The sequence below is a fragment of the Anser brachyrhynchus genome (genome assembly GCF_964034855.1).
Source record: "Anser brachyrhynchus genome assembly, chromosome: 5".
In the NCBI taxonomy this organism is placed as follows: Eukaryota; Metazoa; Chordata; class Aves; order Anseriformes; family Anatidae; genus Anser; species Anser brachyrhynchus.
In genome coordinates, this window is record NC_137699.1 from 11,434,697 (window position 1) to 11,455,001 (window position 20,305).

Sequence of the window (20,305 nt, forward strand, 5' to 3'; positions counted from 1 at the left end):
ATTAGTTTGTGGAAAAATGAGAAAAACAAAACTGCTGTTTATCTGGCAAGTTCCTCTGGGTGTACTGTCTGCCTGTTTCCATATACACCATCAACTGAACTGGTACAGACACGTCTGATGAACATTTACAATTTTGCCTTCTGATCCCTGGTCTTCATGCTGTATTCGTTTCCTCTAGGCACCAATTATATAAGGCAATGAATACGTGATTAATCTGTTCTTTCAAATATTTCCTTCTTTTTATGTAGAAAATACAGTAATTCCGTTTAAAGGTTCTAACTTTCACATTAACATTTGCTGTTAAAGTAACTGCAGTGGCATTTCTTGACTTCGCTATCTCCAAGCTCCTTTATTAGGAATACAGAAAAATACAATGTTTTCTCTGTTAATTGCTTGTGGCCAAGTAATTTTTTAAGCATGTTAATGTAAGCAATCTTTAATATTCTTCATCAGGAGTTAACTTTCTGAGCCTAAAACTACACCCTTTTTGTTTGACCGTTAATGTGTGTTCATGAACTTGACATTTTGTTAGCTGTTGGCAATGCAATTACACTGTGTCTATTCAGCTGAAATTTTGTAAATTGTTAGTTTACATAAAGCTGTTTATTTGATCTTATTTCTTTATCTTTTTAGAATAGATGGAGAGGCATTTGAAAGTGAAAAAAGAAGGAGGAAAATGCCTGCTTAACATAGTATTTTCCAGATGTCACTTAACTAAAAGAAAACATTTACTGTTAGGATTGATTTTCATGCCTCAACAAATCGCAAAGGCAACTAAATAATATTTGACCGGAGAACAAGCAAATATTTATGATAACAGAATCTTTACAAACAGTGACAGTTGAACTTTCAGGAAAAGGAATTACTCACTGTAAAATGACTGTGTGTGAGACTTCAGGTGGACTTTTCATTGTCTACAGAACTCGGTATCTGAGTTGAACTTTTAACTTAAAAAACTCTGCACATCTATTTCACATGAATATACCTGTTTCTTACACAAAACATTTTAACTGTTTCAACTTGAATGCCAAGTTACAGATCAATGAACAATGAGATGCATGTCTTGAAAACATGCAAATATATTTCCAGATATTCTAGCATAAATTAGTTTAAATTAGTTTATTTCAGCTGATGATGTGGTCAGTTAAAATCTGTAATACATTATGGATCCTGTTAAAAGCAACTTATGTTTTTTCCTTCATTTAAAAATGTTTACTTTTATCAGTGTAATTAAATGAAGGAGTGGTAACAACTTTGTATATTGTTTCAGACTGAGCTTTGTCCAGTTTTCAAATGAGCCTACTGAATAGAGAGATATAGTAACTTAAACTAATGAGGACAAATACTAATTAATGTGCTTGGCTTTTAAAGCAATATTACTAAGCAGGTAGGCAACGTTTTAATTTCTTTAAACACAGCTAAGTGTGATATTAACAAATAGCTCTACTTAATAGCCCACAATTTATATTAAGGCAACTGATTACTCCAAGGGAAAAATTTTCCGAAGTTACTGCAACTATGCCACCTTTGGGCACACAAGATAACAGTGCTGATTAGTCACGTTAATTTCAGTTGAAGTGCTTCCTGAGGTTGAATGGGGTACTTGGAGCTGCTGAAAGAGCATTATATTATGTAATACGGTATTTTCAAAGCATACAATGCATTGCTATGATTATCAAAACATAATTATTCACCAAGCTGCGAGAAGTTAAATCTAGTTCCAGAAGGTGATGTTATGCTGGATCCAGATGAAAATGGAGAATTGCCAGCAGTATCCTGAAGTCCTCCTGCTGAATGTGACCGTAGCCATTCTTTTGCTTCTTCTTGGCTACGAAGTTGGGTGGAAGGAGTATACCTGCAGAAAACAGTTATTTCAAAATTAACTTTGACAATTACTTCAAAAACAAAACAAACAAACAAAAACAGCAACATGAAATGTCACAAAACTTGGGGAGGGGGAGAGGGAAAGAAAGATGGGAAAACTTACGTATAAAATTTAAGAACTAACACGATACAAAAATACAACTCTGAATTAAGGAGCTGTTCCAAGCCTAATTCATTCCATTTGTTTGCAAAAAAAAAAAATTACTCCTTTCCTACAGCTTCAGTAGTAACCAAACTAGCAGTAAACAAAAAGCTACAGATAGAAGTTGTGTAGAGCAGTACTGCAGAATAAAGTATAGTGTGTGTTACCCAGCTATGTCTGAAAAACAAAACCATAGCTTGGAAATCCTTCCCTTTCCTTAGGTTATGCCAAAGTTCTATCACTATTTTAATATTTTGGTGCATCTCTAAGCTTAGATGGCTTTTCGTCATATTACAATCAAATTCAAGTCAACAAAGCCATTATCTGATTTTTAAACAAGTTGGGACCCAATAATTCACATTACACAGGCATTAATGGAAGGGTATGTCATTTAGTTCAAAACTAAATAGCATTAAATAATCATAAAGGAGACTATATTCAGCCTTTTCTGAAGGTAAAGAAAATACTGGAAATTTTATCCATGCCAACGTCAATGGCAAAACACCCACTAGCTTCACCTTAGACCAAGTTTTAAATTTGCTTTTGTATATGCCTGAAAAATAGGTAGGTTACCACAGTCGTCACGTGAAATGCCTGGAAGGATACAGGTATCAACAGGGAGAGCACAATGGAAACACTTGATTCAAAACAGTGAGAAAAATAGAACTTGCTAACTGACAAAGACACTGTCTGCTGATGGATTTCAGTGTCCATGTTATGCTATGCCATCGACTTTTGAAAAATATTTGTGTGACTACCTCTCCTTCCAAAAATCAAGCACTTGGAGCCTATTACTTAAAATGCAGTCAGTTGATATTATCTGTTTGATTAGATTCTGTTCAACTGAAGACTATACAGTAAGATATCATTTCTAAGAGTGTTTTAAATCAATGTGAATGCTACAGTAACATAGAAAAAAAAACTATTTTTAAAAACAGGATTTTTATTCTTCTTCTTATGCCTCGATACTTAAGCAACAGCCACTGACTGAGGACTATTTGCATCTCTTAAACTTTACACAATTATCAGTTTATTAAGAAAAGGGCTTTAAACAGTCATTTTACTTTAACACACTAATGGAGTTTTTTTTGCAGCATTAATACCTACCTCTTCAGCACTCAAACGTTTCAGTCTTAAAGGAGAGCCTTTATTTATTAGAGACATACTTGACAACCACACAAACATTTTAAACAAAATTCCATTTTAAGAAAGGCTTTTAGCCCTCAGCTTCATGGGATAAAGCTGCTGTGAAGAACAATGTGTAAAGCACAGAATAAATTGCAGCTGCCGTTTCAAGGCATCAGCTCGGTGATCCCAAAAGCTGCATAAAGCAATTCTGAAGTTGCAATTTTTTAAAATTGTCTGATACCTTCGCTACATTCTCTAACACTAAGCATTTTAATAAAAAGACCTAATGTTGATAATCTTGACAGAATTACTTGTATCAAAGGTATAAAATTTTCAGTGCAATTTTTCATGTCATTAAAATCACGGTCTTAGAGATGCACAAAATGTATTAGATGATGATTGCCAGAAGTCTGTTTGGGTAATTTTTTTTTTTCTTTTCTAGAAGAGTAGAAATTATCTCTGAGACACCTGCATGTTTAAGTATTCAGAAGCAAATACTTTTTTTTTTTTTTTTTTTAAATGAACATGTCCAATCTCATCCTAAGAAGGTCAGGACAATATTGAAAATCTCTTCTATTTTTATATCAACACCGAGGTTCCCAGGGGTGAAAATAATCTCATATCATTTCATGTAATAGCCACAAAAGGTGCAAAATTATTGTTTCCAAGACAAGCCCAGCAATGGTTTATGAGATGCTTTTCAGCAATTCAGCCAGCAAAGCCACAATTCTTGCTCAAGCTGAGAAGCCACTGGATGAAAAAAGCACAGTGGTAAATGCCCTCTTTTGAGGATTACAGGAAAAAAAAAAAAAAAAGGTAAGAGAAAAAGAGAAAGAAAGAAGGAAAAGAAGAAAATAAAGATTGTTGCCACCTCTTACAAACATTGCGACCATCACCACCAGCCACAAAAGAAACACAACAAACTCCAAAGCCACAACAAAAGCTGTTAAACTGTGTGGAAACACCAATACCTGAGTCCCTTCTTAGGCAAAGTGTTCCTATCAAGATGTGGGTCGCTGCAGAAAAGTTAAAAGAAAAGAACTTCAGAGAAGAACAAGAGGGAAGGATTAAGATCAGGATGAAGAAAAAAGCGCAAACATCTACATCACCTTTTCCAAGGAAAAAGTGCTGGGGCCTTCCTACAGAGACATGCAAAAACCTCCTTACCCACAGGTGGATTTTCGCAAACATGCAGCTGATACCATGCTAGCGAAGCTCATTTGCTCACAAAGTGATTTTGCCATTTCTCTTGTCCACAATGAACCATGTGTCAAATCTATGCTTAAAAATACACGTCAGCAGGCATGGGGCAGACTATTCGTGAGAACTGATGAGAATCTGCAAGTGAGAACCACCTTCCTGCCATTTTGTTCAATGGGCACCATGCCGGGAATGCAGCTGGTGACTCTTTCGCGGCTGCGCTGTGCCAGCACTGAGCACAGAGTGTTTCAGTTTTCAAAGCTTAAATGCCATTAGCAAAGTAAAAGGAATCTATTAGCCAGCCAAACCCCAAACATGTAAGTTTGCGGTTTTACAACTGATGATTTTGTATATGAGCGGAGCCTGTTAATTTGTTTTTAAAGAAAATACCTGCATGCTTAAGTGAAGTAACTTAACGACAATCCATACAGCTAAGTTACAGTTGATTTCCATTGTGGGACTGACTAAAATTGCAACAGAGAGCAAAAGTGAACTAGAACGTTTAGACTCAGGTAATTTTTTTTCCAGATTTTACATTTATTTTTACACGGACGGATGCGCCCAAGTCCCCACAAAACACTCACAAACCAAACTGCAATAAAGGACTGACAACACTGAATGACACTGGGACTTCACAACAAGAGTGACAAGCCTGAAACGCAGTGGAAAAAGCAGCATGCCAGAGGAATGCTGAAATGCTAGTGAGAGTTTAGATTGGTAGAAAAAAAATGCAAGATTTTCAAATTGCCTTTGGCAAAGAAATGAGCAAATGTGGAAAAAAAAGAGAAAAAAAAAGCAACAAAAGATGTTCCCAGTCTCAAGAGCAACAACAAAAACATGCCAACTCTGCCATATGCTATTCCCCAGATTTAGGTAGATAAATGGGGTATTTGAGTGGACTCTCACTGGCATGTCTTTGTGTCAGTTCACACCTGAACAATGAACACAGCAGAGGACTCAACTGAGCATGATCTTTCACAAAACAATTTGTGTCACCAAGATGGGCAACAACACCTACAGCCTTGTGCGTTCTACTGTCCTGAGACAGCATTACCTGTCCTGTCTCCTGGGCAAAGTATTTCTGCAGAATTTGGGACTAGCAGCAGGGGAGGAAAGAGGGCTAGAAGAATCAGTCCAACAAGACAGAAAACAAGAGAAGGAATATTAGAATGAAAAGAGGAGAAAACAAAGGAGTTACAATAAAATGCAAACAGAAACCCAAACCACCAAAACATTACATTCAGCAATAATTTTTTCCATCAAGACGCTAATACAAAAATTTTGCTACCTAACTAACTAATTACGTGTCAGGATACAGCTGATTTCCAACGCTTGCAGTGGCACTACCTTCTACAGAAGGCCACTCAAAGAGCACGCGCTGCAGGTCACTGTCTGTTTTATCCAGATGATATCTCAATATGCCTTTAATACAGCTCTGACACTGAAAAAGCAGTCCTTCTCCCTCCTCCCTGGTCAGTCTGCTCCCAGCTCCTACTCTGTGTCCACACAGGTTATCTATGAGTTGGGGAACGGATCAGTCTGAAATACAATTCAGGTCATCATTTTTCAGTTGGATCCATCTCCCACTTGATTTCTGTAAAGCATTCACAGAAAAGCCTGTACTGCAACATTGTAGAGGGCAAGTGGCGATGGGACAGGGCAGCAAGGAGAGGCAGAGAAGGGATCAAGTGACTAGGGAGACAGGGACTTCTCTTCAGCATGGACTCCAATTGAAAAACTTGTCAAATTGCAGTCTTTTCATGAGCCATTATCATCAGCACAGCACTTGTGCACTGGTAGCCCAGATTCAACCTTCATCAAATAACGAAGAAGTTTAACGAGAAACAGTTGGCTTCTCAAATGAAAATAGTAATAAGGCTTTTTTTGGAATGCCCCTATCAGATCAACTAACAGGTGATCGTTGAAAGGATAATGTACTATGCACAATTCATGTATTATGTAAAATTTTAGGTACAGTAGCAAGAAAAAGTTGTGATGTTGGTTACCTCAGCAGATGAAAAATCTCACCTGAACAAATCATCTTGCTCTGAACCGGGCTCCTTGCCTGGAATGGTTTCCTTGTCTCTTCTAGTAATATCACTCAATATTATCTTATAAGAAGCACAATTTGAATTGCGACTACACTCTTGGCTACTGCTGCCAGGACTTCACTCACACTGAAGACAAGGATATATATATACAAGGATACGGAAACAAGAGCAAAAACTACCAACCTTTCAGACAATGTAGTCTTAACACTGTTGGTTCGGACAAAGGGAGTCAGAGAATCATCTTTAGAGGTTGAAATCAAGCCACTGGAGGAGTTATGGCTCAGCCCACCTCCACTGCTCAGAGAGATATCAATGGATTCACAGCTGGTATGAAGACTGCTGACAGACTGATATCCAATGCCATCCTTGCTAACAGCGGAAGAACTACTTGCGTTGGTACCCCATGTTAAACTGTTGGAAGGAGCTGAATGCGCTGAACTGGGACTAGAAGCTAGTGGAGATTGGTTCATATCTGTGGTTTTACCATACAGAGGACTGCTGCCCCCACTGCTTAGCATACCACTGCCAGATGGTGAATCAAGATTACCCTGCTGGTTCATGGTAGCATGAGGATTGGATATAACTACTGAATTTTTCATATTTTCGGCTGTTGTGATGGGAACTTGCTTACTAGGTTTTCCACCAAAAAGTCTGAAAAAAAAAGAGACATGAAAAATACATAAAATGGAATACTAAATGCAATGATATTTTATTTCTAAACCCTAGATATTAATTTCAGAAAACCAACATTAGGTAAACGATCCTATATTGGACATACAAAACCAGAAATTTATAAATCTCTTTGTGTTCATTCCACCTTACATCAAGTCCAGAGACAATTTCTGTAGCACCAAATTCATCTTAAGAGTTTCTTCTTTGAATCATCAAATAATACTTTCACAAAGCTAAAATGCTGCTTTATACAACTAAAATAGAGCAGTATTGTCTTCTACTTCTTAAGGAAAAAGGATACCAGAGAAATTTTGCACTGATTATTCTGAAGTATGGAATAGCAGAGGTTGAAAGCTTGTTATTAGGTGAATTCTGTGGAAACCACTGAACGCTCTGCACAGAAGCAGCATTTGCAGGGATGTAACAGTAAAAATATTTACTGATATCATGTGTATGTTTGTCTTACTTCAGTAGCTAAACCTGTTGGAAACTAATACTTTGGAGCATAAAATGAGATTTTACCTTGCTTGGCACCTGGAACTTGCTCAGTAGAAGACCAGCTAAGTGCCAGAACCAGTGCAAGAGAAGGGATATAAAAGCATGGTTGGGGAAGGATGACTGCAGCTTCTCCAATTTGCATCACTGCTGCCTGTCATGCAACTGCATTGCCAGTGAAGAAAACATTTCAGTTCCCTCATTTTGTCAGTCTGAAAGTTCTCAAAAGCATGTCTTAGAAATCAACTTGCTTAAGATTAGACTCTGAAACATTTTATAACGTTCTGAAGAAAGTGTAGCTTTTGAATATAGCTTCAAACATCCTCCCCAAAACAGTGCTTCTATTTCTGCCATTTAGCTCCTTTAACTGCCTTCAGACTCTTAGTTTTCCTCACCCGTATCTATACGGATTTGCTCTTTTCATATCAATGGTGTGCACATTGGGGATGAAATCTTTCAAAGCAGGTGTCTACTCAACTGTCTGCAGAAAAGAGGACTACAGTATTTCCAGCCAAGAGCCACTAAAGGTGTGGGTGGGTATGCACCCAGGAGAACTTCCTCTGCTTTCAAGTATGCTCAGGTCGCCTGCATACCACACGCACACCAAGTCAGTCTGTCCAATGCTTCCAGGAGCACAGGCTGTGCAATACAGCCTGGCCCTCTCCAGCACAAGCGCAGTAAGCCCAGCGATGCTGAGAACCACTATACTTACTGCACGTGTGCTACCCGCAGCTTCGATATGCCTGTGCAAAACGTCTGCAGCACCGCTGCTGGATTGCTGCCATTGCATACTTGCTGCAAAGCACTTGGACAACTCTGCTGGCTCAGGCTAAGGTGCACATCTACATCTACCTCATGTCCAGCGCTGCTCAAGTATCTGTGCCATGAACCGCTCAGCACCTGACTTAGAGAGAGCAATGCGGATCCACAAACCAGCACAGATCTGGCAAACTTTGCACCCCACATCACACTTCATTGATCAGGAGACCCTGACTTAGAGGAGCAAAAGACCTCAAATGACAAAGCCCATTCTTACAGGGTTTTAGAGATATTTAGAGTCTAGGTTCTATTTCGAGTTCATGTTATTAGAGTGACTATGAAGAAAAATGTCCAACCATACTGCACTGATACATGGCCTTCAGTAACAATACCAGCTTAGGGTATCCTTCCTGCTCGTATGCTTTGCATACCACCTCTTCAATTGCATCGGGGAACTGAGATTTACAGATAGGATCCTAGAGCTTTTTTTTTTTTTTTTAAAAAAAAACAACAACAAACCACCCACACTACATATTTACAAGCTGTTTGTAAGCAATGCCATCTTCCCCAAACTGTTTCACAGCACCTCTAATACAACTGAAATGATGGTGCACCGTGGCACAAACAGAAACGCTTTGCTGCCAAAGGCGGAGTGTTGCTGAACCACAGCCTCATAACAAATACAGTCAAAAGAGGATACGGTCTGAAGAGCATTCCTTCAGTTCAGAAAAAAAGCCAACCCATCAAGACAGTCACATCAATACAGACATTAATTCTTGAAGGAAATACCCTACAAGGGAGAACATCTGTTTTCTCCTTTCTAGTGTTACTGACAAGAGACTGGCAGATCTGAGCTGACTCTTGGGTCACGCACGTCTCCCACAAACAGAAAAGCAGTGTATTAGATGTTCCAAAGCACAAATGCCCAATTTAATAATAAAATTTATCAAGATAGAAAATGATTTAATTTAAGAGAAATGATGTATTCATAATACTTGAGCTAAAGGGAATACTGAGAGGACACAGTGAAGGTCTCATAGCAGAATTACAGAATTTCACTGTTTATGACAGCACAGCAGTCATGTATGTTTGGAGACCTGCAGGCAAATCTATACCATCACAAAGGTACGGTTTCTGATTTATTGTAACCTCAACCATTCTGTGATTGTGTGATTCTGTGTAATATTTTAAAAATTACATACAAAAAATAATGTTTGCAACTCATCTCAACTGAATATAAAACAATGCTCAAAATCTTTTTAATTGTCATTCTGGAAATCAGTAACGAACAGAAGAGATTAAATTCAACTCTGATGCATATGCCTCTTTATTTAGGCAGCCTGCTAAAAATTCAAGAACAAAATTCTAAATCAAATGAGGGAACAGTGAAATTCAGCCTCAGTGTCTTCTCTTTGAAGTTGCATGTATTTCTAATGCACCATTTCAATTATATGGCTAGCAATATGGCTTTCTAGTAATCATAAAAAATCTGTAATCATATTTCCAGATTAATGCACCTGAGGCATGCAACACTGAAAACCTGCATTTGTCATGGGGTATACCTTAGAAATCAAAGGTCTATTTGAGTTTTTCATTTTAAGTAGTCACTGATGAAGGTCACATGTTCTAAAGGACACGGTTTATCTTATGATGATCAAGGATAAAGTAAATGAATTATCTTGAATTGTTCACGCAAATGCTCTTCAAATAAAACCACTCATCTAAAAAGAAACAGTTTACAACTCTTTAAAGCTTTAAAGCTTTAGTCTAAGCTGCCATCATAGCCATTATGCTTGCACTGGTGCTTCAGATGGAATGTGGCTTTATCACATCACTGCAAGCAGGATGATGTAGCATAACTGTATGGGTATTATGGTGTCAAGACAAAATGAAATGCAAAACACTGCAACTTGAAACAGACAAGCTACTCAATGTCAAATTAAATTGAAAAATAATATTAACGGAACTTTTCACCAATATCAAGACTTGGATGTACATTGCATCAACAAAGGAATTCCTGCCCAACTCAATATTAATGTTAAAATAACATAGGGGGTACTGGCGGAGAAATAGAAGTAAGATTTCTGTTTAAAAAACACTACTGAGATAAGAAAATTCAACCCAGCTTAGACAGGAACTTTACTTAGGGTTCTTCTGTGTAGTTGAATAACCTAATGTTACAAGTCTCACAACCCAGTGGCCTAATCCGTTTGGGTTAGGCACGTGATTCTACGTGTGGTAGGTCAAATTACACTTTTAGAATGAAGATTTGAAATAACTCTTCTGTTGTCAATTTTAATTTGATCCACCACTGGAGTTTTTCCAAGTTTGTTACATATATATTGGTGCAAGAATTCTTCAGTAACCTTCATGTAAGAAAGTATTTATTCCTGTGAAATCTATACGGATAATGCCTTCAGGTACAATTTTTTTTAACAGACTTGTATCGCAATTGCCAAACTTTCTGACAGACAGGTTTTGTTTGTTTGTTTGTTTTTTCCCAATGTTAAATCCTTGCTGCTATCTCAAAGTTCTGAGTATTTACAACACTGGCCAACCTGTTTATGTGATATTAAATTTGAATACAAAGACCTTGATGTAGGACGCTAAATAGTAGGTGCTCCACAAAACACAGCCAGACCTGGCTCGAAGATTCCTGATCATTCAGCTCCAACTAACATCATTTCACAATCAATGAACTTATTGCCTACCTGCGCAAAGTGGGAGAGGCCACATCGGGGTACTTGGCTCCTTGCTGGTGAGAACTTTGAGCTCCACTAGAAGCAGTCTGTGATGCAGGGTTCACTTTAACAGAATTACATGAGGCCACGCTTTCGTTGTCAGACGAAATCCCTTTCTCTTTATCAGTCTGATTGACTAATCCTGGCAGAGAGCTTCCAAGAATTACCTTGGCAGGCTCTCTCATTTTAGGGACAGGCAACCCAGCCGACTTGCTGCTTACGTTGGAGTCTATGCTACTTGTACTAGATCTATTCCCAGCTCCACTTCTGCTACTGGATTTACTAGGCCGGGGCAAACTACGATACTGAAGATTAGTTCGGGCACTAAGTGCTAAGTAGCCATCATCCTGGTTCTGTGAGCCATCAACACTAGTCTTCCGACCAGTGGTCCTACCCATGAGTCCAGATGACTTTGGGATTTTTCCCAGGGTAGCTGATCTACTGGTGATAGTTGCCCCACTGGCAGTGATTATAGTCATGCCTACAGCTGACCCGCTCTGTTTCTTAAATCCAAATGTATTAGCATTAGCAGCAGTTGTTCTAGAGTTACTTGTGGGAAGCTTTTTGGATTCATCACCACTGCTGCGTCCTGCATCTGATGGGGAACGTTTAACATGTCCAGCTTTAGGAGATAGTCTACCCTTTTCTGATACCTTGGCGTCATCAGTTTTCCCTACAAAAATAGAAAAAGAATTCTAATATTTAATGACTTGAAAACATCAAGCAAATGACGAAACTCAAAGCAGCATGAAAAGCAAAAGCGTGTTAGCCACAAGAGTGTGGTTAAAAATTATGATCTAGTCTGCACTGAACTTAAATGCCACTCTTGTGAGTTATACATGCAGACTTGCCAGAGAAAGTATGTGGTGTGTTTGCCCTTGAGAATATGAAAAACAGAACAGTCTTATGTAATAGTGACAGATAAGAAAAAAAAATGTAGCCCTCTGTAGCTACCACAGATTGATCCCTTTTAATCATCAGAAAGAAGTTGTATTAGGCCATCAGGAAAATTTTCCTAAAAGGCATTTTTCAAGAAAGTTAAGTATCTGACCTCAACTTTTCCAGGTACAGTTGTGTACACAATCAAACAAGAAGTATTAACTTGTATTACTTGATTATTTAAATTCAATCAATTTCCATTCAGACATCTGCAAGTGCTAAAATCACTTAAACGTTTATAAGAAAATCCAGAACTAAATACTGTTTAGTATAAATAAACATGCTGGTTTAGTACTGGAGAAAAAAATCTCCTCGACCACATATACTGTATGTTCTTGAAGTTAACTGTGACTCCAGGAGCTAAAATTACATTATTTATATTTCATATGGCAATACTATGCCCAGTAAATAGCTTGGCTTATGACTAGGGTTGTCACGAAAACAAGTTTCACAGCGTCCTACTACATAATATTCATTTTAAAATGAACAGAAATAGAAATGCAGACGTACAAGCTGTTGTATATTTTAAAAATACCTAAAAATAAAGACAGGATTACCTGAAGTTCAGGTTCTGCCTGTGTAAAGTATTTAAACTGTTTTCATACTGATCACACTTTTTGGCTTGTTTATCTCTTACACCTTTTCTCACCTGTTCCAGGTGTCTTTAATGTGCCTGAGGTGGTAGAAGGTTTAGTCCTTGGTGTGGTAATGCCAACCTGAGCTGACATGCCCCGTCGCCAGGAACCCGTCTGTGAAATAACAGTGTTCTTCCTACCAGAAGTGCTTTTATCAGATTCATCAGACACATCAGAGGGATTCCTCCTCCATTTAGATCCTGGCTCCATTTTTATGCCACTGTCAGATCCTCCATCTGATTTCTTGACTTCATCACTCGACCATAAGGAATTCCGCTCAACCTGGGAATGCTTTTCCGCATCAGTCTAGGACAAATAATGAATTGTATTAGAACCTTCATAGCAAAGCTTTCTTTTAAGCAGCTTCATAGATGAGAACCATTAAACTGATAAATAAACTTAGCAGTCATCTCTATGCACCAATAAACCTAACATGTCCTTGATAAAGAAATGCCACAGTAAGAAATGAACCCTGGAAATGGCATATTTTTTCCAATACACTGGGGAAAAAAAGAAAAACAACAAAAAACATACAAGCCACCCCCAATAAAATAAAGCAAAAAAAAAAAAAGAAAGAAAAAAGCACTTGATTTATAAAGGATATATATTCAGCTCCTTGCCACTTATAATCCTCCATCTCAAATTTCCCAGAAACCCTTTTAGTGCAATGCCAAAAAATCATTTCAAACTTGTGCAGCTAGCTTTTCCTTGTTCTTTCTGCTTTCCTATCTCTTGTCTGACAATCTGATCTCCAGAGCATGATGAGGCAGCTTTTTGAACAGATCTGAAGATGTGGAATGCTGTTAATTCTAATCTAACATATTAGGAAGACATCCAAGCTGAAGAAAAAAGAATCCCCTACAAGTTTCTAATGATACTCATGTCTGACATAAATACACAAATAAGATCATTTTTAAATTCATATTCAGCTCTTACAAACTGTTTTTCCATATTCTTTGCACAGACAGATTGTGCAAATGGAGAATTTTGCTAAGATCAATGTCAAATACAGTTTTCTCTTAAACAAGCTTTTGTCAAATTCTCAGAAGCTCTTGAATAAAATCTATTTCCCCTACATTAGCTTTACCTGTTGCTAATGATTACTATTAAAATGCTCCTTGCGGAGTTCTACTTCTCCTGTCAAATGCTGTTGATTAATTTGGGCAAATTTTGTAACACTACAACCAACTATTTTTGCTCAGGTACAAATGACCAATGTCCATGTTTGACCCTCATCCAGGTAAAAGTTTCATAATGCTCCTCAAGCATGACAGTATCATGAAAGAGCCTGCCAATTCAACACGTGATCGTGAAGTTCTCAAGTAAGAGCTAGTGGTGTATTTTTGGAAGTTGTTGGGTTTCATCTCTTTCTTGCAGCCTAAGTGAAAGACAAGTGTGCTCAGCACCGTGCGGTAGTCATACGGTAATAACACTTCGAAGGAAACTGTTAAACACCCTGAAACATTATAAAACTCACAACCTTCTACTCACTTGGGATAAGCAGAAAAGCACAGCACAGGAAAGGATAGATAGTTTATCATGCTTTCAGCAAAATGCCTTTTTTTTTTTTTTTTTTTTTAAGTTCCTCAAGTACATTTCAAGTTGATGATTTTTCTTTCTTACCAGATCACACCATTAATCTTACAGAATCTAGGTGGGGTTGTGGTTTAATTTCTTCTGCTTTTTACTCTAAGTGCTTTTTTAAAAGCCTGAAAAACTAGTCTAAGTGATCAATATGTGAAAGCTAACACACACATCAAAGTGGTCTTCCTTCAATCACATAAAATAAGTTTAGGACCTGAGTTATTTATCTCTGTTTATCTATATATTGAGCCATTGGACTAATGAGCATTTCCTGAAGTATGGATTTAGATGCTATTTTTGTGTTGTATTTTCCTCATATTATTCAAATGTTGTTTCCCTGACTCTCCGTTCAAAGAGAGCAATTTAGCACAGTCTTGAACGAAACACTGCTTCCTAACTTTTTGTATGGTTGCCAGATTTTGGGATGGCTACCTTTTTATTCACGAACATTGGTAAGTTTGCAATAAATTCACAATGTGATCATTTCGATGTCCTGTGTTGCTCTAAAAACCATCACTTCATGCTAACGTCTCCTATGTTTACACAACTTGGAAGAGAGCACAGGCAAGAAATAACAAATAGTCATCCAACAAAACCACCCCGACATCATCCCTCGTGTGCTTTAATTAGTATCTTGCTTCAAGTACCTTGTCTGGAATTGCCTATTTATCCCATATGCATGTGAGAGCAGGAAATACACCTACTCACACTGGTAAAGGGCTTATTCTAGTTTTGGTTGACTACAAAACGTTCCTGCACCTTCTGTTTTCCCACTTCACATCCCTAAAAACAGCGCAATCTCAACACAGAAAACTGCACTGCAAGAAGTCCTCTCTCTCTGCTCTTTTCTATTTTATTTCATTCAACTCTTACACCCACTTTTTTGCAAACTTTTTTCCTCAGCCTTCAAAATGCTGCACACGTACCCTTGAACCCTTTTGGCCAGAGACATTTCTGTTTAATAGTAAACACTGAGAACAGCACAAAAACATGACTAAGGCATCAAAATCAAAACACAGTGAAACCTGGCTTACAATTTCAGCTGAAACTCCACCTACCTAAAGGGCCTGGATTAGGTGAAAGTGGAAATACTGTTTGCTGGAGGACACAGCACAATGTATGCGTAAGATGGGAACAACGGCTGCCCTCTGATTGAGCTGGGAGGGGCAGTAAGCTCTAGGACTTCGAAACATTTTCACAGGGTTTTGTAAACCTATTCACAAAGCTGTGAACAAATCAAATCCATCTTTGCTTCAGTGAAACTAAGAAGTCATCTTGGACAACAGTTTAAAGATGCTGCTCTTTTCTATTTAAAGGACTTGTTTCCTCTCCTCTCTTCTTCTTCTGATCTTTTCAGTATTACGTGAACAACTTAACTTACTTAACTTACTTAAGTTAACAACTTAACCTAACCTCTTCATCTCATTTCAGTTGAATAAATTATTTTTAAATGCCCACCAGGTGTTTATTCCTCCTCACTCTATGCGTATGATATGCCCTTAATAGCATACAATACGCAGTGCCGTGTCAAAAGATAAACTCTTCAAGTCTGTGCAATACTAGGGGAAAACATACAGGTCTCTGAAAGCTGAATAGCTATGGTAGGTGGTTCAGTACTTGGCACAATCAGAGCAATACACACTGATGTGGTAAGGCAAATTCTGGTTCCCATGTCTAGCTTGTTCCGAACTAACCCAAGGGCATCTTCATGGCATTAAGATCCCAAACATGTATTTGTAGTTCCAAAAGGGGACTACAAATATGACTGTCCAGGAAGATGGAGTCACTACCAAATTTAGGGCTTCCTTCTCAAAGATGGACGAACTACATCTTCTGGATTTGGGAGTACGCAGCAGCTCTGAGAATCAGTTTCTTAGCAGAGACTTATTTTTTCTACTGCAAGTATGTCCTCTTCACTGCAGAGATGATTCTGAATAAGTTACTGATTTTATCAGCAGACACCGACATGTTAGGGCTCTCTCCCTTTGATGTGCTTTATTATTTGTCTGAACTCCCGGTTGCACATGTGTTAGCTTCAAGCTCCCTCTTTAATTATCTGAAACCTAACTTCTGTACCACCTCAAAAAGATATGGTAGCTTAAAAGTTAAGTGCCTACTCTTTACGAGATCGTAAGAGGTGGATACCTGAGAAGAAAATTCCACATCCCTTGACAGATGTCTGCCAGTCCTGTGTGGCTCACCACACAGGGGAATGCAAACCTGGGCACAGGCCATCATACAGCACTACAGGTAAGGCAGAAAAAGCATCTATGTAGCACTTGCTATTGTCATGAGCAGCGAGGACTACTTTGGGCAGCAGAAAATCAACGCTGCAAGCTACTTATGTTTACATCACTCCAAGCTATCTTCATTCCCTTGGTTGACAAGAATAGGATTTTCTGTTTAAATGAAAACAAAGTATTTTATGGATAATAATTTGCATTTAACAGTAATACCTAGAATAAATATTTTCAGTCATGAAAACTGACAAGAGAAGCAGGTCACAGTCATGAATTAAAAGACTGTAAACAGAACTTGTACGTCTTGGCTCCCAGCTCCCTCTCCTAATGACTATCCTCTGTTGTCTGTACAAGCTTCAGCACATTTTCTGCTGCTATGGGTCTGCACTCTCAGGTGCTGTGATAGTTGAGGAAGAGGTGTTCATCAACACAGATTTGGATCTTTTAGAGGTGTTTCCAAGAATCTGATCCATCAGAAGATAGAAGTCAAATGAGTTTCTATTTTTTTCTTAGGCTAATATTTAGTCACGTCTCCTTCTTCTTCCCTTCCCCCCCCAACAGTATTACAATGTTGAGATATAAATAATTGTCAAAAAAGCTTCTAGTGCCTGTGTTACTCTTTCTGTTACGAACTGAAAAACACACTTACTAGATCTTAACTCCTCTCAACTTGTACAGGACTTGTATTAGCAGTTTCGAGCACACATGAAATCGCTGATACACAACCAGAGGCTAACTGGAAATCTTTAATGTAGGCTCAAATATGCACTATGGCAAGGGAACAAAGAGTAATATATGCTTGCACCACAGTCCTGTAGGCAGAGTAACACTTCACAGCAACCACACTTCTACATTAAAACTGATATTAAAAGCAGATCTCGGGTCCAGTCATGAAAAGGAAAAAGAATAAAAGAGGAAAGAAACAGAAGAGAATGTCATACATCCATCCCTCTCCTCTACCTGCTGCAATGCTAAGTCACTGCGTCCCAGTTGCTTTGAGACATGACACTTGAGACCCTGGAGCAGGTGGGTGTACAAAGAACAAAGAACAAACTTCTTAATCCTGCACTTCTTCTAGTATTTTTTCCTTGGGGGAGGAGGGGTGCTATTCTGAAGAGAGGGGGAAGCAGTTTATATTATTGCAAATCTCTGCACTATGCAGTCTAACTGATGAATGAAGAACTGTTGGGTATCTTCACTTGTTTTATACTGTTTGGATGTGTGGAGTCTGTGCAAAATAAGTAAATGTAGGCTGCAGATGAACATAAATTTATCTCATTATGAAATGCTGCCAAAAAATAGAAAGCCTGCAGTAACATGCAGCCCTGGAAGTTTACAATAATGTATTTCATTTGCCTAGTACACTTACATTTCCGATGGAAGTGTAAATAATCTTTCAACCTTCACATTGACTTAATTAAATTCTAAGAAAAAAGATAATACCTTTTTCCAGAGCTTAAAAAAAAAAGTATATAAATAAATCCCATCTAATAATGCATGTTTTCTGTACTGCAGACCTACTATGAAGGAAAAACCCATTTGTTGCCATAACACCACAGCAGAGATTCCACAGATTCCACACACACAGGAAATATTCATAAACGCCACATATGATAAGGTGGTTACTACTGCTTGACATTGCCTTTTCAGTGACACCCACCGTACTGAGGTCTGCGTGTGTTCAATTGTTCAGCTACGTAGGGGAAAGGGGAAGGTAGTAAAGACACATCTAAAACATTACTGTGAACTAATTTAAGAATCTGTAGCTTGGTTTTGATATTCCGGGAAGTAGCATGGTATTAAACATTAGTCAAAACAACAATAGTTCTTTGCTTTCGTATTGCTTTTCTCAGTCAGTTTCCAAGTTTTTCAGCCAGAGTTGCTGAAAGGCTGTAGAGACAGCTGCAAATAAGATCAAGGTTACTGCTTACAGGAAGAATATTCATGCATGTAATTATTGTTTTGTCAAGAAATACTATCTGTGAAGAGATGAATAAACACTTCATCCAACTTTAAACAATTGTACAGATTACACAGGAAAATGACAAATATCAATGTTACTCTTCTAAAACCAAAATCTTACCTGTGCATCTAAGTTTTTGCGAGAAGAGGCAGGTGTGTTGGCATAAGAGCTGATAGAAGAGCTGGTGTTAATGTCATCAGTACTAAGATTATCTATGGTGTCACTGATCCCACTGCTGACAGAGCTGCTGTCATCCCAGCTGGAGAAAACGCATAACAAAAGAAGAAAACACGGGTCAAAAGACAAAACATAATTCAAAAGGAAAATTAGTATTTCTCTAAGCCTTATCCTACTGCTGCTTGCCAAATGAAAACGGCCTGCTCATTTTCATAACTTATCTTCATTGCAAATCAAGTCGAAATTCATACAGCTCATTGACTACAGGGTTGCCACAAAGCCTATTCTTTATCATCATTAAGCCGGTAGCACCAATGATGTCATTCTTCTTACTGGCTCAAATGAAAGTTTATGTCAGTTAGCAAACGTGAAAGTTGCCCTCGGAACTATGCCTACAGTCCTGGGCAGGGAGGCAGGGAGAAGTGTTGTGGGTAGGTGTAGCATCCACTTACTAAGCCATAACGCAGAGATGGAATGTAAATGTAAGGAAAAACAAAAACAAAAAGCACCACTATCTTGAAGCAATCTCTAATACCTGGTTGCTATGTATACCTGGATCATACCTGGTAGATCCAACAATCTGGATCTACCATTTGCAGCATCACCAGTAGCAGAATTTTTTAGAAAAACAGAGAGCTGTTTGGAGTAACTGAAAGTTTGAGAGAGTGCCTCTGTCCTTCAGAATGCACATAATCCTCCTGAGCTGTACAACATATCCTCTGCAAGCCGATACATTAACAACTTCCTATTTAGGACTACCTTCTTCCACTGTGTGATACCTTCAACATCTTCTAGTAACCAAGAAACACATAACTAGAAGTTTAGGATGTGCAGAATGCCAACAAATATTAAATATATATGTAAATAAATTATATATAAAATATGTAACAAATTATCCATGCCTGAAGTGATCTGAATGCTGTAACAGACAAAATCAAAATGATCTAAAATCAAGCCAGATGCTCCATGCCTAACACACCCTTAAAAATAAGCTGCTTAAGAAGAGATTTACAAACTGGCTTACAAGTGCTCCATCTCCAAGAAAAACAAAGCTAGGATTGAAATAATGCCCTGTGAGTAGCTCTGCGAAGACGTTTCAGTCCACTGATGGATAACTATGGCTGGAAGTGCACAAATACCCACTTCATAGATCGTGCGTGAAGTCTAGCTGCCAGAGCTCATCTCCTGGCCGTTCTCTAGCCATTTATCAGCGTGGTCTCAGACTTTGGGAGCTCTATACGCTCTTCCTCACCATACTTCCTTTTTGCTTAAAATACTTGTAAGCGAAGAGTCTGCAGGCGCGGTTTGCCTATAGGAGCCACCGTAAGCCATTCACAAATGGATGAGGCCCTGAGCAACATGATCTAGTGGGCGGTGTCCCCACCTATGGCAGGGGGGTTGGAACTGGATGGGCTTTGAGGTCCCTTCCAACCCGAGCCATTCTATGATATGTAATATATGCACATAAAACTGATTTACATGTTACGTGACTGAACTATGTCAACAAAAACAGCAGATGCCAACAATGGGGACTTGAGGAATCTAGGTCTGGTTTCTCACATTTTGTTCTTAGCTCTGTCACTGATGCACTAAATGAATTCGAAATGAAAAGCATTTCATTTTTCTCACCTTTAAAAAACAGTTAGCTATAGGAGTTCCAATAGCACTTGAGTTATTTTAATCACTTTTTCTTTA

The 20,305-nt window shown here is 38.3% G+C and overlaps 1 protein-coding gene across 24 annotated transcripts in view; it reads right to left on the bottom strand.

Moving 5' to 3' along the window:
* NAV2 (neuron navigator 2) overlaps positions 1–20,305 on the bottom strand; it is a 431,840-nt gene that overhangs the window by 37,219 nt on the left and 374,316 nt on the right. For 22 of the 24 annotated variants that reach the window (XM_080592405.1, XM_080592410.1, XM_080592407.1 and 19 more), the window contains 7 exons: positions 18,554–18,692; positions 12,661–12,952; positions 11,043–11,745; positions 6,589–7,056; positions 5,409–5,474; positions 4,126–4,170; positions 1,695–1,855 (listed from right to left, as the gene is read on the bottom strand). In XM_080592405.1, coding sequence (XP_080448531.1) covers positions 1,695–1,855; positions 4,126–4,170; positions 5,409–5,474; positions 6,589–7,056; positions 11,043–11,745; positions 12,661–12,952; positions 18,554–18,692 — 1,874 coding nt within the window. The remainder of the gene's footprint in view (positions 1–1,694; positions 1,856–4,125; positions 4,171–5,408; positions 5,475–6,588; positions 7,057–11,042; positions 11,746–12,660; positions 12,953–18,553; positions 18,693–20,305) is intronic. The other 2 variants (XM_080592398.1, XM_080592404.1) reach the window with 1 other exon arrangement.